Raw genomic sequence first — 26,279 nt, 5'->3', positions numbered from 1 at the left:
GGACTCTATGGTAGGATACCTAGGAAGAACCCACTTCTGACCCTGAGACATAAAAAAGCCAGGCTGGAGTTTGCCAAAACTTACCTGAGAAAGCCAAAAACGTTTTGGAAGAATGTTCTCTGGTCAGATGAGACATAAGTAGAGCTTTTGGGAAAAGGCATCAACATAAGAGTTTACAGGGAAAAAAACAGGCCTTCAAAGAAAAGAACACGGTCCCTACAGACAAACATGGCAGTTCCCTGATGTTTTGGGGTTGCTTTGCTAACTCTGGCACTGGACTGCTTGACCGTGCGCATGGCATTATGAAGTCTGAAGACTACTGACAAATTTTGCAACATAATGTAGGGCCCAGTGTGAGAAAGCTGGGTCTCCCTCAGAGGTCATGGGTCTTCCAGCAGGACAAATACCCAAAATACACTACAAAAAGCACTCGAAAATGGTTTGAGAGAAAGCACTGGAGACTTCTAAAGTGGCCAGCAATGAGTCCAGACCTGAATCCCATAAAACACTTGTGGAGAGATCTGAAAATGGCAGTTTGGAGAAGACACCCTTCAAATCTCAAAAACCTGAAGCAGTTGGCCAAAGACGAATGGTCTAAAATTCCAGCAGAGCATTGTAAGAATCTCATTAATGGATACCGGAAGCGGGTGTTCGCAGTTATTTTGTCTAAAGGTTATGCTACCAAGTATTAGGCTGGGGGGGGGGGGGGGGGGGGGGGGGGGGGGGGGCAATACTTTTATCCAGCCCATTTTTGGAGTTTTGTAAAATGATAATGATTTATTTCTTTTTTTCATTCTAGTTTGTGTTTGTTCATTGCAAGCAAAATAAATGAAGATATTACTACCAAAGCATTTGTAATTGCAATCATTTTCTGGGAGGAATTGAGCATTACCTGACAGAATCGCAGCGGTGCCAATACTTTTGGCCAGCACTGTTTGCAGTACCCTGATTACGCAGAACCGTATCGAAACTGATACATTGGTGCAACACTACTTTCTGCAATTGAAATCATTTAATACTGCCAGGCATAACAGGTCAAACGAGATACACATTGGAGCATATGCATTCACGCTTTGACTTTACCTGTGCCATTCCGCCCTGGGGTCCAGGCTGGGCCATCCCAGGAGGGGTTGTTCCTACCCCAGGTGCAGAGCCAGGAAACTGTCCCTGGGACATGAACTGGTTCTGTAGCTGATTGACATTGGGCTGACCCATCCTAGGTCCAACCATTCCCATCTTGAGTTTATAGCACAGGTACAAATATGGAAAAAGAAATATCAGAATTTAAAACACTTGCAAGTGGACCTATTTAAAAGATCAAATGAACGCTAATGCAATAAAAGTCAAGTCCATTTTGTACTAACCTGATTGCCAGATGTTCCCAAGGGAAGAGGAGGAGTAGACCTCTGGCCCATAGATTGCATCCCCATTTGATTGAATTGATTCATGCCTAACAAAACAAATCAAGTGACTATTTATAATTTAACCTCATAAAGACCTAGCATCCACACATGTGAACATCACATTTTGCATCAATAAGGCCACAATGTTAACATTTGCTACACAAGTGTGGCCTAAAAAATGTCAAGTCAAAATTTGTGGTCAGAGTGTGACAATAGATTGAAAAGATGATGTATCGTGATGCTTTGTGGCCAAAAAGGTTATTGCTATGCCCAACCAAGAACAGATATATCGACAGGTTGCTACCAAATTTCCATTACAATAGTGTCTACGTAGCTCACTGGCTGCCATTGAGGGCCATAGACGTCCAATCCGTTTGAAGATGGAGAGTTGGCAGCAAATGAACAAAAGTTCATTCAATCCAATTCACATTGGTAGGATGAAAAGAGCTTGTTTTTCTATTCATTACATGTATCGTAAAATATTGTAGAATTATTTCCTAACCAAGTATCGATAATTGTTCTATCACCAAGTGTATTTTGAGGTCGTAATCGTGAGCATTGAACTGCAAATCGTATCATATCGTGAGGTACCCAGATGTTCCCACTCCTAATTACTATACGACAATAATTTAAGGATTATCTGGTTATTTTGATGCAATAATACCAGATAATCTCTAGTAAACATGCATTTTCTAGTATACTGTATTTTTCAGACTAAGTCACAACTGAGTATAAGTCGCACCAGCCATAAAATGCCCAACGAAGAGGAAAAAAAACATGAGTCGCACTGGAGTATAAGTCACATTTTGGGGGGATATGTACTTGATAAAATTCAACACATAGAACAGATATGTCATCTTAAAAGGCAATTTAAAATAAAAATATAATAGAGAACAACATGCTGACTAAGTGTTCAGTATGATAATGTTACATGATGCATGAACAACGAAATGCAAACGTGGCCGGTATGTTAACGTAACATAGCTATTAAGAGTTATTCAGATAACTATAGTTTAAAGAACATGCTAACAAATTTACCAAACCATCAGTGTCACTCCAAAACACCAAAATAACATGTAAAATGATATAATTATGTGTTAATAATTTCACACATAAGTCACGTCAGAGTACAAGTCGCACCCCCAGCCAAACTATGAAAAAACCCCGATTTATTTTCCGAAAAATACGGTCATTAAAATGATAAAGTCTGGTCTCTAATGATTGCATACCTGGGCTTTGCATCCTGTTGACCATCTGATTGGGTCCAGTGGGTCGTACCATAGATGGGTCAGGGAGGGGACCATCTGAAAAAACAAGAGGTATGATGTGCACATAAGCAAGAGCAGACAGAAAAAGCCCTTCCAAGTGAATTCTTATTAGTACTGGCAAGATTCTCCAGTACAATAACTATACAATAAGGGAAATTTGTTAAAAATTAGTTCACCGGGCCCACTATCAAAACCACTGGCCTGGGTCAACGTGTCAATCAGGCTAGGTTCATACTACAGGTCTTAATGCACGAATCCAATTTTTTGTTTTTTTTTTCCCCGACTCAAGTGAGGCATTAACTTGACGGTCTGAACGTGACAAGTTGCATAGAACTGGACCATTTCAAATCCTATCTGGGTCACTTTCGAATGTGGTTTAAATCCAATCTGGGCCACATTTTTCCAGACTGTCGCGGCGGTCTGTACTGTCCAGTCTCCCAAATCGGAATTCATGCAGCAATTACGTCATCAAATAGCGAGAGAGACGTTAAGGTAGCGGTGCAGCTGTGCGTTATTAGCGCCTAGCTTGCAGTGAACACGGCTTTTTGGGGAATGGCCGGGCTTGAAAACAGTCATAAAAATAAAAATGGGTTGAGGATAAGCCTGAGAATGATCGGTTTTCTCTCTGCTCTATGTGAGCAATATTTCAACATTGCCTACACGGCCGAGAGTCGGGGCAAACTGCCCGTACGTGTGTGTGACATGCACGGACAGTGCGTGCATGCTATCGATCCATATAAACTTTGACTATAAACCTAAACGGGGATTATTTATGTCTGTTATTTGTTTCCTGTTTTTGAAAAGCAAAATATGATACCCCTGGAATGACGGATAACATGTGTGTCATTTGTTTTGATGCTTCTGCGCATGCAGGTCTTCTTGCTCAGCGAGTGTCGGACTACGAATTAGTGCGCATGCGTAATACTTGAATGGTCTCAATGGACAAAGGCAGTTTGAACGGGCACGCCAAAAAAACGGATATGACAAAAAATCGGATTTGTGCATTACCTGTAGTATGAACCTAGCCTTAGTGATCCCAAGGATCACAAAAAAAGAACAATTTGCTTGAATAACAATTTTTTGGGGTAGATTTAATGAAAAGTTCAGCCAAATGGTGCAAAAACATGAACCTAGTGAAAATAATCCTATTCCAATTCCATTATCACATCCATAATCATTCCATAATCACTCCAGTATAGCCAGTTCTTCCTCCATCTCCTCCTCAATTGTCTGATTTTTGCCCGCCAAGAGGCGTAGTAACCTAACTCATGCAGCCAGTGGCGTGCCGTCATCCCACACCAATTTTAAGTCCATTGGTCACATGAACAGGGAGTTTTGGCGCTAAAATGTTTAACATTTTATTATTTTTATGTAACCTTGGCATGTAACAAACTGGCATATGGCCACAGCATTCACCCGTTTTCAACTTTACTGGGTGCACCAACCCAGAACACAAACAACCCAACTAGAAACATGAATAAACCCAAATCGACTTCATTGACCACTTACACATATTTTTTAATGTTTTCGGGGAAACAGACACACAAAAAACATTTTTTCTTGGGAGCTTCAGGGGGAGGCGGGCGCGTGGGAGAGGCCCGTGCCTGGACGAAACTTTCCTGTCTTTCCCTGACCGCCCTCTGGAAGTTTGCCCCGGCTCGGTTGTCAAGGCAACAATCAAAGAGATGACTAAGGCAATTACGGCTAACAATTTTCAAGCTAGACCGTTGTTATGACAATATTAGTCAAGCGGATGAATTATCACGTTGTGTTCATAACATAGGTTTCAAAACCGTTAATTTTTCCCTTACTTGCCTGCATATGTAGGCACTGATCGCCACACCTTACAGTAAACCTCGTTTCTTGTCTCATCATAGCCGAGCTAATTCCAACGGTCTCGCCACTGTGGCTAAAACTTTCTCTCCCTTTTCTTTTCATATTGAATTTTGCTTTCCCTCATCTCCTCCTTTGACTTTCTCTTTCTAGAGTGGTGTTTTTTTCCCTACGGTACTTTGCCGAGTGCTGGGGGTTTCAGAAACATGTCTTGTAGCATAACGTTAGGTGGGGACTGAGATACTGGCAATCAATCAGCAATAGTAATCAGGTTGCAGGAGAGACAGCAAACAAGTAGTGTTTACACCAACGGGGAGCAACGGGGATAGCGTAATGTCATCGAAACACAGAACCACTGGGAATTAATGCGATATAAGATTTTTTTCTTTAAATTGAAGCATTATTTTTACTGAACCTACTGGGCCAGTAACTGGAGCATTCTAGTGGCCCTGACTAGTGGCACTGACAGTTTTAAAGGGATAAACGGACAGAAAGACTAGTAGTGTTTAAAAGCTAACGTTATTTTGAGTTAAAATAATTGAATATTGAAACCCCTCGATGTTTTCCTTTTTATACAATTTTTGTGGGAAAACAATGAAATTGCGACACTGTCGTAAATCGTCATATTTCGAAAGGATTGTATGTTGAGGTACCACTATATTTAATCAATTATCCCATTCAAATCCATGTAGCCTTTTGCATACTCACTTGGAGGCAATCCAGCAGGAGACTGGCCCATATTGGCAGGGCCAACACCCAGCCCCTGCTTCTGGAGACGGGTTCTCCTCTTTTCCTCCAGCTCTTTTTGGATTTTATAGATTTTTTCTGCTAGCAAGTGATAGTACTCAGCCTGCCCCAAAAGAGTAAAATAATCAGAAAGGACAACCAAACACTGAAAATGAACCACGATTAAACAACAGCCACAACTTACTCTATTGTTTGCAGATTCGTACATATCTCCTTCAACTTTTCTGGCATAGGCCACCAAGTTCTCCATCCGACGGTCTTTTAAAGCTGCAGGATCTGGAGTTGGAAAGATGGCCTGAACACTGTAGGTGAAAGAGGAAAAAAAAGGCCATCTAAATAAAAGTCAGCTCATTAGTTGACTACTTTATGTTAATTTTGAAAACAGATGCACTTTATAAAATTTAAACTGTACGACAAATGATGGTACAATGAAAAAGTATTACAGCGTTTTGCCCTCATCTTCCTGTTTCTTTCCACCCGTGTACTTTATCCTTATGATGAATTTGAGAATTTACATGTTACTTCCCATTCATTTGGGGACATTCTTGAGTGACTTCCTTTTCAGTAACCCAAAATCAATAGGAAGTGACCCGTATTGCCCCAAAAGGAAAAGGAAGGGACCAAAAATCAACAGGAAATGACATGAAATGCCACAAAATAAACTCATTGGCTGGCACTGACAGCCATAGATGTCCAATCTGTTTGAAGTGGGAGAGATGGCAGCGAACGAACAAATGTTCACCCTCCCAATTCAAATGCAGGCATGCAAACTGGTTAGGGGTGAAAAAGGTGACACAGTAACATGGACACATGGCATGCGCGGAGAAGTGCATTTCATAGTGCAACCAGAGACATCTCGAATTAAACAAAGTACATAATAATTTAACATATACAAGTGTAAATCTCTCATCCTGAAATCAGAACATATAAGACGCATTAAGTAGCAAATTATACAAAATCTAGATTATAAAATATACAGTATGTTCCATTTGCATGAAGCAGAGAACAGCTGTACTCCCACCTCTCACTATTGTCAGTCATTTGTTGTCACGAGAAGAGAGTGGCGGTGATAGGTCTAGGGCATCGGACTAGAGCAGGGGTCCCCAACTTTTTTTGCACCACGGACCGGTGTTATTTGGGTCTTTTTTTCACGGACCGGTCCTCTGACAAATTTTGCAACCCATCAAAAATTGCAACGATGTGGTTCTGCGCATGCGCGTAACGTTAAACATAGCTGCAAAATGCGCAAATGCAGCGATTCCAAAGTAAACACTACACAAACTTTCTTGAAAGAAAGGAATATTACCTTACGTTTGATCATGGAAGGACTTGTAGAAAAGTTCTCCACAGATACATCTTGCCATGTTAGCTGCACACAAAAACTGCACACCGCTCTCACCATTACCGACTTCGCCTTGTCGTTAAGCATTAATTAAGAAGCACGCTTCACAAAGATATGATGTTGGAAATTGCAGCAAGGTTTTCAATGCTCTCGTACCGATGTCAGGATATTCCGAATTGACTTTAATCCAGAACCTCGGTAGTTGTTGTCTCAAATGTACGTTTAATAAGGTCGCCGTCATTTGCGATATCTACAAGTTGATCCTCCTGTTGCACAGACATGCTCGAATCACTCGGTTTATTCACAAACAGGTCACGAATCCACTCCTTCGCCGTTCGTGGATCTTCGAGGTTGTAGGCTCGTCAGGTGCCCTGTTCGCCGTAAAAGTATCTCCAAAGACGTCCGTTTTCCAGTCATCTTCGCTCGTGTGGGGGCTAATTATTTCCGGGAACAAATGTGCTGCGCCCGCGGCCTAGTCATACCTTATTACCGAGGACAAGCGCACATAGATATATTATATACACAAACAAGATGTACTGCTAGCAGTCTAATCAATGGATTTCTATGACGACATTCTAATCTATCCCGTAGTATTATATCTAGAGTAGACAGGGATATTGGTGTGTTTAGCAGCAGCACAGGGTTAATCCGGCCAGAACGCGGTCGTTATTAAATTATTATTTCTGTGCGGCCCGGTAGTAAATGCGCACCGGAACCGGTTCGCGGCCCGGCAGATGGGGACCCCTGGACTAGAGTGTAGTTTTGAGCATTGACGACGGTTTTGAAGTTAACGGTTTCACTCGCTCGTTGACAGACCCCCCACCCCCCGCCTAATTTTTTTTCTCCTCGGATCTTCGTGATTCAGAAGAATGACCCATTTTGATTTGAAAACGGCGAAATTTCGCCGAAAGGTGGCAAGTTTGCAAGTCTGCAAATGGATCGGACGTCTACTAGTGATAAACTCATTCCAATTCACAGCAAAGGATGAAAATAGCTTGTTTTTTTGTTTTAATAGTTGTTTTGGAGGCTATCCTAGAACAATCCTGAACCTTGTATTGCAAGTGGTATCCTATCGTGAGGCACCCAGACGTTCCCACTCAGAGTTATCATACTTACAGCTTGTGTACCAAGTGGTTTCGCAGGTCTTGCGTGATGTCCTCATGCCAGCTTTTTCTCATTCCTGTGGCAGAGGGAGGGCCAGCTGTGGGCATTGAGCCGACCCCACTGGCATCATTCATCAGACTGGAGAAAAAAAAAAGGGAAAACAACTTTTATTGACACGTTTAGTATTTCGATAATTGCCTCAAACCAATTAGGAGGATCGAATACATCAAGTGTGGTTTGAATTCAGGCTGTTAAAATTGATTCATGTGGCTTCTTCCTTCTTACCCCTGGCTATTCACATTGAGGTGCATCATAGTGTCCTGCAACAAGTTGGCTTGTTGATTCTGAGAAGGCGCACCCACTCCTCCATTAACTCCCATAGGATTTGCTCCTAAAAATAAAGAAAACACTTGACTCAAATACCCGCATTAATTGTTTGCCCACTAATGACATTTATAGCTCATATATGCCAGTTTTCATTAAATATCCCTTTAGGCCAGGGGTATCCAAACAGGTCCTCAAGGGCCGCTGTGGGTCCTTGTTTTTGTTTTGTCGAGCACAGACAGTTTCACCAATGAGGTTTCTACAAAAACAAGCAGCATCTGAATGCAATCAACTGAGTACACTTGTAAGACACCAGATTGCTGCAAAGGTGACCTCTGTGAATTTGGCCCCCAATCATATGCAAATTCATATAAAAATTATGTCAATTGTTTGTGCTGCTATCGTTTTCAAGATATTTACAATTCTTTTACTGGTCGAACCGAGGGAATCCAGTCCCCCCATTTTGACTAAAAATGGCTAAAAATCGATTTTTGCTTCGTTAGTGCTGTAAAAAGTTGTTTGTGCTGCCATTGTTTTTGAGATACAGTGGTACGTCTACATACGAAGTTAATTCGTTCCAGGACCTTGTTTGTAAGTCCAAATGGTCATATGTTGAGCTGGATTTTCCCATTAAAATACATTATAATTACTACATTAATTCGTTCCACAGCCCGAAAACCTACATTAATCCTTACTAGATACTGCTTGTACTATTACAAATGGCGATTACACATAGCAAAACACATAAATTATTAATAAAAACTAGAATGATAAAATAATAATTCCTGTAATAATGTAACGAATCGTGTTCTAATGTGGCGGAAGTGTTTTGCGTGCTGTACCTGAATGCACCGCAGAGAGAGAAAGGTGCGGTTGAAATTTTGCTTTCTCTTTTAATGTTTTGTTGTTGCCGTCAACTGGAGCGGACAGTAAGCGTGTTGTGTTGCACAAGTTCTGAAATAAATCGCCCGAAAGAATTGCGGTTCTCGGGTTCGAGGCCCCCTCGCGGTCGCCGATCGGGGCGGACTGGAGCTTCTTCCCCGGCGGCTTTCGGGCTGGCTTCCCACCGCGGCTGGCTGCCGAGACCCGGCTCTCACCTTCATTGCGCCGTGGGGTTTCGTCGTTGGGAGAACCCTCCAGGTAAGCATCACCTTTTTCCTTTCACCACCTGCACTAATCTTCTTGGAACATGTGTTGATTTCTTTTACAAGAAAATCCACCGTGCGCACGTCCGCGGTGCTATCATGCCGTCGTATTTGGAGCATGTCGTCGGATGAAACAAATTTTAAGTCGGATGTCGATAAGATCGTATGTTGTCGAAGCAATCGTATGTCGAGGTACCACTTTATTGAGATATTAATTTCGAGTGATGACGTCACACTGCCCCCCATTTATTGCAAAATGGACCCGAAATGGTGCCATGCAGCTTCTCCGTATCCAAATCCCGCGGCTGTCGGGGTATCCCAAAACCAGGAAAACGTAGCACGAACAAATGGCACCCCTTCAGGTTGATTTTGCAGTAAATGGGGGATTTGAGATATTCATTTCGAGTGATGACGTGACTCGCACCTCCCCATTTACTGCAAAATGGACCCAAATGGGTGCCATACGTTTTTGCTACGTTTGTGCTAGTGGCTGGGACAGCCCTCAATTATTGAGGGAGTTGGTATGCTACATCAGCTGCAACGGAGGAGCTACGATTGACGTCATCACTCGAAATTAATATTTCAATATCTATCAAACGATAGCAGCGCAAACTAAATTTTTTAAAGCACAAACATAGCATAAACGAACGGCACCATTTCGGGTTCATTTTGCAATAAATGGGGGGCTTCATGTCGTCATCACTTGAAATTAATATCTCAATATCTCAAAAAGGATAGCAGTACAGACGAGATTTTTACAGCACAATCGAAGCATAAATGATTGACACCATTTTTAGTCAAAATGGGCGGCTGGTTGACTTCAGATTGACCGATAAAAGAATTGTAATCATCTTAAAAAGGATAGCAGCACAAACAACTTTTCAAAGCACAAACGATTGCCATCATTTTTATATAACTAGGCGTCTGATGGGGGGCCGACTTCACCGAAGTGCAAAGGTGTCGTCTTGTTTTGTTGGAATGAAATCCTGCACCCACTGCCCCCTATGTGGAATAGTTTGGAGACCCTTGCTTTACACCGGTCAGACCAGCTGCGTTTTGTCGTGCGTCACTTGCTCTATAGGCTTGTCACCAAATGCAGTTTTGTGCAGTTTGACCCTGAACAACTTCCGGTTGACATAACATCAAAATAAGTAATATAACGACTAGAGGTGTGCAAAATTTCCGATTCTCAGATTATTCGCGATTCGGCCGTGGAAGATTCGAGAACGATTCACAAACATCCAAATTCCGATTATTGAAATATGCCAAGTAAAGCAGAAGTACAACACACTCAGCGCGCCGCGCGGTCTTCAGTACGGAATTAGGGACGGAGCGAGAGTAGCTAAACATCATGCTTCTCATTACCCGGCCCCTCGGGTAACGCCAATGCTCAACTCACGCCACGAGATAAAAAAAAAAAAAAAAAAAACAACAACAACATACCTGACTGCTGCCGAAAAACTGCTACAAAGTACATCCACATTATGTTACAGTAGATATAATTTGTATAGGACTAGATGCATTATAGATTCGGTATCGTTAGCAGCACATCTACAAAAAGCTAGATGCGGGCGTTAGTAAATGGCCGCCATCTTAAAGCAGTACACTTCCCTGCAAGGCTGTTGTAGCGAACCTTCCAAGCGAACCTAATTAACTTTTTATCTAAAATACTCCTAAATCGGTAAAATATTGACTTGAATCTATCTTTAAAAGAGTTTTTAAACTTTCACATGTCGAAAGTAGACAAAAGAGAAATTATGGAATAACAGGAGCAATTTTAACAACTTTAACGGTTGATTAACAACATTAAATTAATTGAAAGTAGTTTAAAGCTGCTGATACAGAATGGGGACTGGAGTTTTTTATTTACTGTTATTTTTGTATATTTGTTTACTGCTATATGTTAACTTGATACTGAAATAGTAGTTTGGTTTAGCCTGAAAGTATTTTTGAACAATTTTGGAACTAACGTACTAAACAATTTAAAAAAGAAAAAAAGAAAAAAAAAAAGGGAGGGGGGTGCATCAATAATCGTTTTATAATCGAATCGGAGCCTCTGAATCGTAATCGTAATCGAATCGTTAGGTGCCCAAAGATTCCCAGCTCTAATAACGACTTTAATTTCGTAATTTTCTCTCCTGATATTACTTCAATCCCCTAATACTACGCCAAATGTAGTTTTGTGTTAAGACATTACCTCGCCAAAGTGAAACCAAACAATTTCCAGTAGCATAAAAATAAGCACTTTAATCTCATAATATTGTGATTTTAATCATGTAATATAACAATGAATGATTTAAGTCTTGTAATATTACGATTTTTCTCTTACACTGTTAAAATGTGTGAATTTTTTCTCGTGATATTGCGACTATCATTTTGTGTTGCGTCCGCTGGGTTAAACGTGTTTAAATTGTGCCTCACCTGCTAGCTTGTCCGGGAAAATGTTAATTCACTGTCAATCGGAAAGGGGTGTGGATTCACATTTAAGCGGAAGCTGGGTCGGCATGGCTGTCATTCACGTTCACGTTGCCGAGAGAGACGCACCGCCGGTGAGTTTGTGCTCATTTGCTTGTGTTTGTATTATGTATTTGCACCTACTGCATTATTTCAGATGGGTTAGGGTTAGGGTTTGGGTTTGGTAGGGACAGAAAATTCTATCGATGAATCGAGTAATCGGATAAAACCTTTTTTTTGTTTGTTTGTTTTTAAGGTAAAGAGCAATTATAAATATACATGAGAAAAAAAGACATTTAATCCAATATTGAACCATTTTCAGTCAATCAATGTCTTTATTTTCAATGTACATTGTTGAAAACAGCCAACAATTGCTTCTCAGATGTGACTAGAAAAAAAATTCACTGCTTTCCATTAAAAAAAACTTGTAGATCTTATAAAAACAAAAACATATTTCTTACCTAAAAATGTAATTACGCTTGATAACACACATCACTTGAAAGCTATGTGTTTTTCCCCACCTGTTTCAATGGAATTTCCATTTGTGTCAAGCTATTTTTAAGTTCTAGTTAAGTTTTAAATTAGTCTAAACTGTAAGTACTGATAGGATTTTGAGTTTTTTCAGCGTTCAAAATAAATGTATAATACCTGCTGTATTGGAGCACATCAGGGACCAGTGCTACATGGTGTTTTATTCAGCATTGACTACTGAGCTAAAACTGAGTTAGCTTTATTATGTTTTAATTTTACACCCTCATCACTCTACAGCGTTGTGTTTTTACAGATTAAATAAAACCTGTATGTAAGACACGTTAGCCACGCATCGACAGTAGTCATAATCAATAGAAACCTAGCCCTCCGAAGAGCTAACGTTATGTGTGCAAGTGACAATAACGTTATATTTATTAGCGCTGAGAGGTCTACTGCTTAAAGATGGCGGCTGTTTACTAACGCTGCCCAGACGCGGCCAAGTCAGTCTTTTCGAATCTAGTCCTATATGCATGCGATATCTATGAGACGCATCGGAGACTACCTGCTAGCACACTAGCATCATGCGGGCGTAGTTTTTAGCAACATCAGCGTAGTTTGTAGCGGCTGTCTGCTCCAGTAAGGTTTTTTTTTTTTTTGCTTCTTCTTCTACGCACGTGACGTCAACAAGTTGTCCCGCATTAAAAGTAGTCCGGGCAAAACGTGATGCTTAGAGCTGGCAAAATTAAACGATTCCTCGAGGTAAATTAAATTACTCAGATCAGTTTTTAAACTCGAGTTACTGGAGTTGCTGGAGTATTCATTTCAGCTCTAGACTATTCTTCTTCTCTTTGTTTGGACATTTGTTGCCTAGATGCTGAGGAAGGTTCCATCTTCGGCAACAACAGTCACGTGAATGAGAAGACAGATTTGATTGGCTGCTTGCTCGTCGGCGCTGAAATCTGTCGCAGAATGATCAACTCAGCCACTTCTCTGCAGCGCGAAAATTCAACCCGCGATGGTGTTAGACCGATCTGGTCAAATTGACCTCCTGTTGCCCTTCCACGCACGATTACATTAGCTTTGTATGGAACTCATTGTGCGACAAGAAAAAACGGGGCCGGTCTGAAGAATGCAGAGTTTAAAAAGATCCTCAAGCTAACCAACTTACCCATTGGGTAAGGCCTCATACCAGCCTGACCTTGTAGGGCCTGGTTCGGCATGTTGGGCTGAGAAGGCTGACCCTGGATCTGATTACCCTGGTAGGTCAGACCCAGGGCTGCATAGGCTCTTTCTATCGAACTGGGATCAATCTGGCTCGGCGGATTAATGTTTGGAGCACTTGGTTGGCTACCCGGAACTGATCCAAGAGAACTTCCCAGACCTGCGGCAGCTGCACCCAGAAGAGCTGTAAGGAAACAGGAAAAAAAAGACAATTACACATAATATTTAATGAAACAGCTTAAAGCTAAGAAGGATCCCAATGTTTTCAATCCATAAAAAAGAAAAGAGGAATAATGTTTTGGTCAGATACAGACACTCACACTGCGGGTTCCTCTTGTCCCCAGCATTCTTCAGTGGCAGGCAGACTGGGCAGTCATGTCGAGTGCAGTTTTTCCAGTGAGAGATGATTTGCCTTGATGATGCACAGTGAGCGACTAAAACAGATAATGGAGGAAATTAGCTCGTTCCTGTGAAGCAGCCATTTGTGTTTCTAATGTTCTTAGCCAAGCGAACAGAACTAACATTTCTACTAGGGCTGTCAAAATTATCGCGTTAACGGGCGGTAATTAATTTTTAAAATTAATCACGTTAAAATATTTGCGCATTTAACGCACATGCCCCGCTCAAACAGAATAAAATGACAGCACAGTGTAATGTGTGTTGTTACTTGTGTTTTTCAGCATTTTGTCGCCCTCTGCTGCCGCTTGGGTGCGACTGATTTTATGGGTTTCAGCACCACATGAGCATTGTGTAATTCTTGACATCAAGACTGGTGAGCTAGTAGTTTATTTTTTGATTAAAAATATTACAAATTTTATTAAAACGAAAACATTAAGAGGGGTTTTAATATAAAATTTCTATAACTTGGACTAACATTTATCTTTTAAGAACTACAAGTCTTTCTATCCATGGGTCGCTTTAACAGAATGTTAATAATGTTATTGCCATCTTGTTGATTTATTGTTATAATAAACAAATACAGTACTTATGTAGCGTATGTTAAATGTATATATCCGTCTTGTGTCTGATCTTTCCATTCCAACAATAATTTACAGAAAAATATGGCGTATTTTATAGATATTTGAACTGCGATTAATTACGATTAATTTTTAACTCATTTGCTCCCAGAAACGTACAAATACGTTCTGTTTTTAAATGCTCCATTGTCCCAAAAACGTATTTATACGTCTTTTGCTGGGTTTTTTTGTTTTTAATAAGAAGCATATATAGCTTCCGCTCTATCAGAGAAACAAACAACAAAGCTCCAAACCCATTTTAAAGCAATAAAACTGGCCAGTGGAGGGCAGTAGCGCATTTTGTAAGACCAGGCAACCCGATTCAACAGCAATGAACGGCCGGGCAGCATGGTCGGAGCGCTGGCGGCATGATGCCAGGCGGCGCTCCGACCAAACAAAACAACCGAGAGGACGCCTGGGAAGCCAGGCGCTGGACGACCGAGCAAAACGAGTGGGACCCCCAGTGCAGCGGCTCGCCGAGCAGACCCCACAGAAAAGCAAAAATAATCCATCTTTGTGAGACAGACAACGATGAGGGAAAAGTTTATACGGCTGACGTTGCCACAACGGCGTCATCTCGGCGACAAACCGTCATCTCTCAGTATTCATGTGTGAATAAATTGTTACTTTGCTATCAAAAGCTCTATTTGTCTGGTTGTTCGTGGTATTATGTAAAAGGAAAACATTATTCAGATGTTTCAGATGTAACTAATGCAAAAAATAGCTTTGTTAAAGTCAAAGTTATGTTTGAAATGTATGCGTTTACAAAAAGCTCATTTTCTCCGTTTTTTCATCAGAAATTGGAAAATTGCTCAAACTAAGCAATTTTCTAATGCTGATTTCTAAAGAATGGAAAAAGATATGAACTTACTTTTTTTCTGCTGAAAGAACAGAGTCTAATCTTTCTTTTGGTGGGTTCCATGCTTATATAGCAATAGAACAGAATTTTCTGTGGGCCTTGCAAAATCAGTCAAAATCCAGAAAAACGCCCGGGAGCTAAGGGCCTTGCTCTGGTGAAAAAGGCTGGGAGTGAATGAGTTAAGCTGTAGCTGATAACGCGATTAAAAATTTTAATCGTTTGACAGCCTTAATTTCTACGTAACAATGGTCCGCTGCCATTTACTGTAAACACTGTCCAATCAACAAACGGCTCCCACAATTATCGAAATAATTATTAGCAAGTCTCCACTTGGCAAAAAGTCTTTTCTAACCTACTTAAGACTGGCTAGTACAGTAACAATAAACAATCACGTTCGCAGCTTTAACATTTTTGGTGCTGATTTATTATGTGTTTGTCCAAGCATGAGCGCCTCTCCTTACACCACATTTAAATGAGTTTTTCACTAGTAGAAGTCCAATCCATTTGAGGTGACGGGTGGCAGCGAATTAACATTCGCCTATCACTGTCAAAGGGCAGCCAACAAGTTAACATGGACATGGACATTTGTGAAAAATGTTGCCAACAGCCTGTTGCTTTCTTGTATACACATTGGCACCTTTACTGTCCCGCCGAATTATTTTAAAACAAGAATAGAGTAGAAAAATGCTTGTCTTTATTAATTTGTCTTAAATGCTTCATTGAGTCCACTGAAATCTGCTCAAGCTGCTCAAATGCACAAAATGAGTTGCCACAGCAACTGTTTAACAAGCTAAACGATGACTGATGCATACAGCGCTTTGAGGTTTCGGCTTCCAAGCATCTCTGGCAAGATCAAACCTTAACGTCTTTCAATCATCGTTAACTTTAATAAGCAACTCCAGTGCACTGCCAGACCAAGAAAAGCAGCAGGAGCTCATCTGTATTTATTTATGTATTTTTTTAATTGAAAAAAAACAGCAATGGACTAAGGGCGGGAAGTAGCGAGAGATTCCTGTATACAGGCGTAGTCTCTGTTGATGCAAGCAACAAATGTGCGCGCTGCGCAGGCTTACAGCTGTAATCTTTCCCCTCTCTCTCTCTCTTAGCTGCGCTACTTCTTTGAGTTGCATGCGCTCTTACTCGCGTGCAGAAGTATTACCTGCTCTATGCTTCCTGTGCCAAAATAAAAGCATGCATCACAAAACAAAAGTCGGCACTATTTAAAAAAAAACACACACAAAAAAAACGAGTGGACAATTTAGGAGTGGAAACCTCTTGGTACCTCACGATACGATAAGATTTGCGATACAAAGCTCACGATAACGATGATCTGGCGATATGGCGATACAACGATTATCAATAGATTGGTCAAGAAATCATTCTAGGATATTCTACAAACAATTAATAAAAAGAAAAACAAGCTTCTGCAGTGAATTGGAATGAGTTTATCACTAGTAGATGTCCAATCCATTTGAACTGGGAGGGTGGCAGCAAATGAAGGTTCGTTCATTCGCTGCCAACTTCAAACGGATTGAACGTCTATGGCCATCAGTGGCAGCCAATGCCAGGCAATGAGGTAATTTTGGGCCATTTAAGGTCATTTACCTGTTGATTTCCAGGTACTTCCTGTTGATTTTGGGGTATTTTATGGGTCACTTCCTGTTTATTTTGAGTTACAGAACAGGAAGTGACCTGGGAATCACCCAAATGAATAGGCAGTGAGTTAAGCTCAACAGGAAATGTCTTGTAAATGCCCTAAAATGAACAGCAAGTGACCTGTAAATGCCCTAAAAATCATAGAATGACTGTGAATGCTCTGGTTTCGAATGAACGAACGTTCCTAGTCTAAATGGATTGGGCGCCGAGCACCATCAATACAGCCTTAGTGTTAACTGAGACACCTTTATGTGGAAGATTTTGGTAGCAACTTGTTTGTTCCTTTTTATTTTTTTAGACATTGACACCTTTTTAAAACGATATCTCGATTCGTGGCAGGAGCATATCGATAACCTTTTGGGATGCAAAGTATCACGATATATCACCATTTCGATATTTTGTCACACCCCTAGTGGAAATTTCAGCCTAGTAAACTCGAAAAGACCGTTATATGCAAGTGTATAAATAGGGCTTCCCTTTACTTTAAAAGCAAATAGATGTTTTAAGAATTAATTACAATACACAGTGGTAGGGACTAATAAAACAACAATGTAATTTAAGTGATGAGTAAATAACTTATAACTGCTCACCCTGACAATTCTTGCCTGCCTGGCAATGAGTCATATGATTGAGGACGTTCTTCATGGTGCGGCAATGAGGCAAGTTGCACTGTCGGACTTCGCCGTTGGCCTGCTCGCGCCGTTGACATTTGTGGGCGTGGAGAAGGAGAACGAGCTGCTGCTGGATCAGTTTACGTTTTTCGGGATCAGCGGTAGGTGGTGCTCCGGCTGCGGCGGAGGCCGCCGAGACCTGGGTGCCAGGACCCACTAGTCCTCCCGGAGCGCCAGCAACCATGCCAGGTGCCCCACCTAAAGGTGCACCCGAGGGCCCCGACTGGGACTGCTGCGCGCCCTGCAAACGAGAAGTACATGAGCAAAGTGTCCTGGTGGAGAGAGGCTTAGTACAATAAAAGATAACTAGAAAATGCAATTCCTGGAGAAATTGTGATGGTAGCTTTGCTGTGATGGTTGGTATATTAGTGTCTTCCTGTTGATTTTGAGGCATTCCAGGGTCACTTCTCATTGATTTTGGGACCTCTGTGAAATTGGCACTCCATCAGATGCAAATATATATAAAAATTATGTCAATCATTTGTGCTGTACAAATTTTCAATGGGCTGTTATCATTTTTAGGATATTTAAAATTCTTTCATAGGTCAATCTGAGGTCAACCAGCCCCCCATTTTCATTAAAAATGTCTAAGAATTGTGTCAATTGTTTATGCTTCGTTTGTGCTGTAAAAGCTTTCGATGGGGTGCTATAAATTTTAATATATTTACAATTCTTTTATAGGTCAATCGGAGGTCAACCAGCTCCCCCATTTTTATTAAAAATGTCTAAAAATGGTGTCAATCAGTTATCCTTTGTCTTGTAAAAAGTTTCGTTTTTTTCTGCTATCGTTGTTGAGATATTGTGATTTTAATTTTGAGTGATGACATCACGCAGCCCCCCCATTTATTGCCAAATGGACCCGAAATGGTGCCACCGTTGATGCTACGTTTGTGCTGGTATCGTTTTAGAGCTATGGAAACATTCATTTCAAGTGATGACGTAAATCGCTGCCCCAACCGTCACAGCTGACGGAGCGTACCAACTCTCTCAATAACAGAGGGGTGTCCCAACAACTAGCGCAAACGTACCACAAACGAATGCCACCCCTTCGGGTCCATTTTGCAGTAAATGGGGGGGGTGAGTCACATCACATGAAATTAATATGTCAAGACGGAAAAGCTGCGAGTGATGTCATCACTGGAAATTATCTATCTCAATATCTATTAAACGATTGTAGCGCAATCGATTTTTTTCCAGCACAAACGTAGCATAACCGAATGGCGCCATTTCAAGTACATTTTGCAATAATTGTGGGGCTGCGTGACATCATCACTCTAAATTTATATTTCAATATCTCAAAAACAATAGCACCACAAACGACAATTTTTACAGCACAAATGTAGCACAAAAGATTTGTAAGCCCATCGAAAGCTTTTACAGCACAAACAAAGCATAAACAATTGACACCATTTTAGCCATTTTTAATCAAAATGGGATGCTGGCTGACCTCAGATTGACCTCGAAAAGAATTGTTACTATCTCAAAAATGATAGCAGCACAAAGGAAAAAAATTTCAGCACAAACAAATGACATAATTTTTCTATAAATTGGCGTTTGATGGGGGGCCAACTTCACGGAGGTGATTTTTGGCCATTTCAGCGTTACTCCCTGTTGATTTTGGGGTATTTCAGGGTCACAGTCTGTTGATTTGGGGGCCACTTGGGTTAGAAATCAATAGGCGTGAATCGAAGTTTTTGTTGAAATGAAATGAATGGCGAATTGGGCCATTGGAAATGAATGAGAAATTTTGGCCGAAATTAATGGGTATGTTTTGAGAAAGTTTTGGCACGTTTTTTTTTTTTTTTTTTCCCCGCAAAAACCGTATCGGAATTTCGTGCCGCTTAGCGTCCTGAATTGTTTTATGTATAAATGATGTGATTTGGACAAAAACTGTTGGACAAGCAGCGTTTTGAAATTTCAGTTTTTTTCTTCTTCCAAAACAACCATCATTTTGGGGCGAACAGTCATTTTGGAGAGTCATACAAAAGAGAGCCTGCATCACATGAGAATCCCGGTCTCTTGGTGTATGAACGGTGTCGGTGAGTCAAACGGTTTTGGCATTACATGCAAAGCTACCATCAATGAGGGGCAGACGATGGTTCACATGATAAATGAAAGAAGAAGCGAGACGACGGAGCCAAATGAGATATCAAAGTGAATGGTCACTGGTGAATCACTTTAACAGGAGTGAGAGAGAGAAACAAGATTGCTCAACATTCAAAAGTCAAGTTCAAGTAGAAGCAAAATATTTCAATTTTCCCCAAATATTACTTGGAGCAATACTTCTTACCATAGTGGCCATTCCTTGCACGGGCTGATTTTTCTTGTCCACAGTGAACTGAGCCAGGCTGTTGGTCATGGGACCTTTGTTCTGATGTTGAGGGCCTATGCCAGCACCACCAAGGCCTTGATTTCCCTGCCCTGCATATGTACCTCCAAAGGGAACCCCTTGGTTGCCCATCATCGCCATCTAGACAGACACATGGAGAAACATGATTGAGCTTCGTCATTGACATGCACAGAAAGAAATCCCCACCCACGCAATAAGAACAAGAATGAGATAGCAGTCTCGCTCAAGCGTAAACCCCGTTTAATTTTTACTGCGCAAGTTGTCTGTAACCCATGAAATGAATGATGGTTGCAAGAGAAGAGATTCTAATAATAGATTTTTGTTTTTACAACAAGTCTAGATTTAGAGTAGCACCTCTTCAGTGTAGTACAATGTTGTGCCGCAACATGCCGCGTGTTGATCAACACTAACGTCTACTAAAAGAAACAGGGTCCGATATTAAGTCTTTTTGGTTGGTGGCCTGACAGTATGGCTGAGCAATTATATGATTGAAATTAGTGCTGCAACGATTAATCGATGCTTTGAGGATTCATTTAGTTAAGAGTGGTGTTGTAATGGTTTGTTTTGAAAGTGTCTGCATTTAGTTTTATTGATTTGCCCTCTCGTGGCAACAGTGAATATGACATAACTCAGTTAACATGGCTGAATCCACCTGCTCCCCGTTATGACCAACATAAGTTTTTTGTTTGAGCTAATGTTTTTTTTTTTTTTTTTTTAATGCATTCGTAATGTAATTTAGTTTATAGGTATTTTTAGTAGTTACTTGTGGGGAATATGTATTTGAATGATTTGGTAAGAGCATTGAAATAAACTTTTATTTAAGCTAGTGGAGTTTTGCAATGCCAGTTAGCCAATTATTCTTTTGTTGTACTTAGATCCTAATTTATTTATTTTTGTATACTGTTTGAGGCTAAGCTTACACTGCTGGCCAAAAGTATTAGAACCTAAGACTGTGACAATACAGCGATATATCGCGATATTTTGCAACCCGATCGGTTATCGATATGCTCCCGCCAAAAATCGATACTTTTATTTAACATATTGGCCATGCAATGGAGTATGGATGTTGTAAACTGCTCAATGTTTGTTGAGCAATTCCTTGGCGGTCCACTAGGGGCGCTCGGGAGTGGCGGTGAGGGTAAACTGCGCACAAGCCGTCTAGAGAAGAAGAGAGGAAGCTCCAAGTGGGTTGAAAAAATAAAAAAGCTCTGTGAGAACGGTGGAGGAAAAAATGAGAAAAATATTGCTACAAATCACACATGGGGACACACTTTAGATTTTACACCAACAAGAAAGGAAGTAAGGTGAACAAGGACTTTGCTGTATGCAAGAATTGCCTAAGAAAAATAAGTTTCACTGGCAGCTGGTGACGTAGTGGACACCGGAGTTTGTGAGCTTCGCTTTCATCACGAGGTAAGAAAGTTTTGCAATGTAATTGACTTTTTAATTTACATGTATAATTTTTAGAGCTGTCCCGACTAGTCGACATAGTCGACGTCATCGATGACGTAAATCCGTCGACGAGCACAACATCCTGTCGACGGTTAATGAAGGGTTAAAAAAATATATGCGCGGAAAGTTCAGAATGTCGGATGCTCTGTATGCAAGCGGGGAAAGCGGCACAAAGCCAAAAAAGCACACCAGAGTGTCCAAAACATTGACTTATTTCAAAGAAACAAAGGAGCGTACACTCTTCCGTCCTGTCTCTTCAATGCCAAGCGGCTGCACGTCGGCCGTGAATAAACACCTCAAGCGCCGTAACCCAGTTTGTAAATTTTTTTGTTTTGTTTTTTCATTTTTTGTACACCAGAGGGTGCTGTCGCCTTCCTAAATAATAATGTTTCATTGACAATGGGCCTATAAGTGCTATTAGTATTGTTCTTAATGCTAACTGAAAGGTTTATTTCATGTTATGGTTTATTTTATGGTATAGAAATTTATATAAGGTTAAAAGGTCATAAATATATACAGTATATACAGTGATTGCACTTAAGGGAGAGATTGTCAATGATAAGGTAATAAATTAAGGTAAAGGCAATTCAGTGATATATAAATAAGGTTTCAAAGGAAAAAGGTAACTTCGTTAATTTCGTTCTAATTGTGTTGTTTTATTTGTGTGCACCGTAGCTTTTACAGTGTGATTACATCAAGGATGGAATAAAAGTTGTAAACCATCAGTTTAAGAGACCATCTTTTCAATCGGGATGCTACACTAGTTAATTCTATCAGCATTTGAACTCATTGTTTATTTGTGATCTATTATTGTTATTTACGTGTTTATTTGTACTTTAATAAATAATTTAAGTGTTCCAATATGTTTTTTGTGAATTGATAAGCGTCAACAAAAATTTCATTGCTAAATTAGAAAGAAAAAAAGAAAAAAAAAAATTATTATTATTTTTTTTTTAATTATTAGATTAGTCGACTAAACGTAAAAATAGTCGGCTGACTAATCGGGAGAAAATTAGTCGTTTGGGACAGCCCTAATTATTTTGATGACATTTGGTGTTGAATGATATAAAATAAACCAGGACCCTAAACTGGATGAAAATGAATATCGAACAAGCCCACATTAATTTACCGATTTATTTGATATTATTTGAGAACCACTTTCCATCTAGTTTACTACATAAACTGTTATTACTGTCATTTTGATGCAATAAGCTATAAAAATGATTTGAATAGGTTCCAAGATATATATAGTGATGTGCATGATAATTAATGTAGCCTAGATATTAAAAATAGGTAATTATTGCATTTTTAATTTCTATACATTCAATTCATATTTTTTTAAATTCAATACTTCCAACACACACACAAAAAAAAATCTGGATTTCAACTCAAAAGCTATGAAGTAGCTAATATTTTTTGTTTTACTTTGTTGTTTTTAAGGTGAGGAAGACTGTGACTGAGCTAGTCTAACATCTTAAATGCTGAAGCAGATAGTGGAAGTGCTCAAACCAAGCAACAAAGGTCATATACGATGAAAAGACCCACCACCATTTTTATCATTGCCCCACTCCAAGCTAAACTGCTGACACCTACGGCACTTTTTTTTTTTTTTAAAGATTTAAAACTTTAAAGAAATTAAGGGTGCCATTCATCAGATTTATATTAGATATATTAGATTAGATTATATATTAGATTTCTATTAGATTTCTATTTATATTAGATTTATATTTTACAGCAATGTTGCACAGAAAAGGTGTCACTGTTTAATAAATGACTTAAACCGTATCTTTTCTATTTTTAAATCTTTTTTTTTTCCGTTTCAACAGTTGTATCGCAGAATGTCATGTATCCAATTTCTGACCAAGATATAGATAATCGCTGTATCATGATATTGTGAGATAATCGTTATCGTGAGCCTTGTATCGCAAATCGTATCGTATCGTGAGGTGCCCTGAGGTTCCCACTCCTATTAGAACCCCTACAATTCTGTCGGATAATGCTCAATTTCTCCCAGAAAATGATTGCAAATACAAATGCTTTGGTAGTAATATATTCATTTATTTTGTTTGCAATGAAAAAACACATAAGAGAATGAAAAAAAATGATGATGATGATTATTTTACACAAAATTCTTGCTTCACGCTTTTATGCCATTGGCGTAGTCACCTGTCACTCAAACATAAAATAAAGTTTAAAAGTTTGTGCTTTTCAAAAAAAGTTACACTTCAATAAAAATATATATACAGTGGTACCTCTACATACGAATTTAATTCGTTCCAGGACCTTGTTTGTAAGTCGAAATGGTCGTATGTCGAGCAGGATTTTCCCATAGGAATACATTATAATTCCATTAATTCGTTCCAAAGCCTAAAAACATACACTAAATTCTTAATAAATACTGCTGGCACTGTTACAAATGGCAATTAAACATAGAAAAACAAATAAGTTATAAATAAATAAGTCAGAATAATATAATAATAAGAAGAATAATTAATAATTATTCCTGTAAATAATGTAACGAATTGGATTCTAATATGGCGGACACTTTTTACTGTCCCTGAACGCACCGCGAAGCTGAGGTCACGGTGAGATAGGTCGGTGCGGTAGAGATAATACTTTCGTTTTCTTGAGAGCAGTCAACTGCTTAAGACAATGGGCGTTTTGTGTTGGATAAGTTCTTAAATAAATGATAAAAACGTGACGAAGCTGGCGATTTCCTTGGCAATGTTACCACAATAATAATTGTCACCTTAACTTATAAATAGTGGCGAACGGTGGTCGGAAGAGGACCATGGAACTGTATTGTTGAGCCAGTTCAGGGACGCGCACACCAAGCTCATATTTTTCTATAACTTGCATCTTCATTTCAAAGGTAAGCATCACTTTTTTCCTTGTTTCTCCAACTGTATCAACTTTTTTTGAAAACTGTGTTGATTTCTCACACAAGAAAATCCACCGTGCGTTCGTTTGCAGTGCTGTCATGTCGTCGTATTTCGAGCAACTCGTCGGATGTAGAAACAAATGGCGGCTCAAATTTTACGTCGGATGTCGAAAAGATCGTGTGTCGAAGTGATCGTATGTAGAGGTACCACTGTATTTCAGATTTAAAAAAAAAAATATTCAAAAAATTTTTTTTTTGCAAATGAATTTTTTCTTTGATTAAAATTTGTTTTTGGATTGAAGCAACTTTTATTGAGATTGAATGATTTAGACACAAATAATATGGGCCAAACAAAAAGGATTGCTTCAATCAAAGAAAACAGTTTCAATTTTTTTCTATGATTGAATTTTTTATTTTTATTTTTGATTGAAGTGATTTTTCTTTTGAACATTTATATTTTTTTGTTTGACGCAACTTATTTTTTGATTGAATAATAATGACACAAGTGTCCTAGCCAAAATATGGTCCAAACGCAAAACTACATTACTTCAATCAAAAAAGTTGTTTCAATAAAAAAGAAAAATTCAATCAGAGAAAAACAGTTTTCAAATACATTTTTTTGAGTTTCAAATATATTTTGAGAGAAGCAACTTTTTTTGGGGGGGGATTGAATAATAAAGACACAAATCTACCTCCATAAAAAGCTTCCCAACAATAAACTTCACTAATAGTCACTCCCAGACAACTAAGCTGATTGAATATATGATCATGAACGTTGTCGTTTCTATGTGATAATGCTCCTTGAGTTTCAAATAGTTGTTTGAAAGTTTTAATTCCCATAAAACAAATGTTAATTTTCATTAACTTATCTATGGTTTTTCAATAAGCAAACTGACTATCATGAGAACAAAGTAAGAGTTTTGTTTGAACATTTTGGCATTTAAATCTGTGTTTAATTTTCTTGTATACATGTTGATGTTGAGAGTAAGACTGCAACAACTAATCGATTAAATCGATTATAAATTAGTTGCCAATGAATTTGACCATCGATTTTTACTGGAAGCTACGAGCAGTCCCGTTTGGGTTAATGTTTGTGCGTAAGGCTGCAACTAACAATTATTTTCATAATCGATGAATCGGATGATTAATCGATTAATCGGATAAATGTCACTTCTTTCAATTACCTTCACAATTTACCTTCAAGTTGTTTTCAGCATGTTGTGAGTAGCAATGAAGAAAAAATGGATGACAATTTCCTTTGACTGTGTCGACTATCAAATTCGTTGGCAACTAATTCATTAATCGATGTAGTCGTTTAGTTATTGCAGCCTTATTAATAAGCTAGTTTTGACAGTGAGATGTCCAAAAATTGGCAAAAATGTGAACGGTTGTGTTCCAAAGTAAAACCAGATTTTTGTTTATGTCCTACTTTGACTTCACAAAAACATAAATGAAGAAATCTGATAATATTTACAACTGAGAAGTTATATATGGGTTATAATTTAGACAGGTTTAAGTTGGAGAAGGTCCTAAACGATTAATCGGTTATCAAAATAGTTCTCAATTAATTTGCTAATTGATTAGTTGTCGATTAATCTATTAATTGTTGCACCTCTATTAGTGTGTAATGTGAGGCTACGTGCTCGCCAGTGATTAAAGCAAGAGAGAGCGAGTTCACTGCTACACTCAAGTTTGGTTGCTGAATCAATAATATATACGCATGAGTTAGACTGTCTAAAGTCGTGTGTGTTGTTCAGTGTTGTTAATCTTACTTTAAAAAATTAATTACAGTTACAAATTACTTCTCCCAAAAAGTAATTGCGTTAGTAACTCAGTTATCTGAATGTAAGAGTAATTAGTTACTTGGCAAAGTAACTGGTGACAATTTTCATGTTTCTTTTTTTTCTCCAAAAAAAAAAACCCCCAAAAAAACAGGTCACACAATGTGGAGTTTAAAGGGTTTTTGGGACAATTGGCCCTAGCCCAATTCTTAACCCTAAACTTAACTAGACACAGGGGTATTGTGGATATTGCAATAACTAGATAGTAACCTTTGCTATGTGTGGAAGTCATTTAATGTTG

The 26,279-nt window shown here is 39.2% G+C and overlaps 1 protein-coding gene across 2 annotated transcripts in view; it reads right to left on the bottom strand.

Annotated features, from left to right (window-relative positions):
- The window catches only part of ep300a (E1A binding protein p300 a), an 80,463-nt gene that overhangs the window by 44,489 nt on the left and 9,695 nt on the right, over window positions 1–26,279 (bottom strand). Inside the window, exons 3-13 of one of the 2 annotated variants that reach the window (XM_057826658.1) lie at window positions 19,805–19,984; window positions 17,434–17,755; window positions 13,627–13,746; window positions 13,260–13,496; window positions 7,983–8,088; window positions 7,710–7,835; window positions 5,436–5,553; window positions 5,213–5,354; window positions 2,633–2,707; window positions 1,365–1,450; window positions 1,084–1,236 (exon numbers count right to left, since the gene is read on the bottom strand). In XM_057826658.1, the coding sequence (XP_057682641.1) occupies window positions 1,084–1,236; window positions 1,365–1,450; window positions 2,633–2,707; window positions 5,213–5,354; window positions 5,436–5,553; window positions 7,710–7,835; window positions 7,983–8,088; window positions 13,260–13,496; window positions 13,627–13,746; window positions 17,434–17,755; window positions 19,805–19,984 (1,665 nt within the window). The remainder of the gene's footprint in view (window positions 1–1,083; window positions 1,237–1,364; window positions 1,451–2,632; window positions 2,708–5,212; window positions 5,355–5,435; window positions 5,554–7,709; window positions 7,836–7,982; window positions 8,089–13,259; window positions 13,497–13,626; window positions 13,747–17,433; window positions 17,756–19,804; window positions 19,985–26,279) is intronic. The other variant, XM_057826660.1, reaches the window with a different exon arrangement.

This window comes from Corythoichthys intestinalis, chromosome 21 (assembly GCF_030265065.1).
Source record: "Corythoichthys intestinalis isolate RoL2023-P3 chromosome 21, ASM3026506v1, whole genome shotgun sequence".
Lineage (NCBI taxonomy): Eukaryota > Metazoa > Chordata > Actinopteri > Syngnathiformes > Syngnathidae > Corythoichthys > Corythoichthys intestinalis.
The sequence above is the reverse complement of the archived record's forward strand: the minus strand, read 5'-3'. Positions and strand labels throughout refer to the sequence as shown.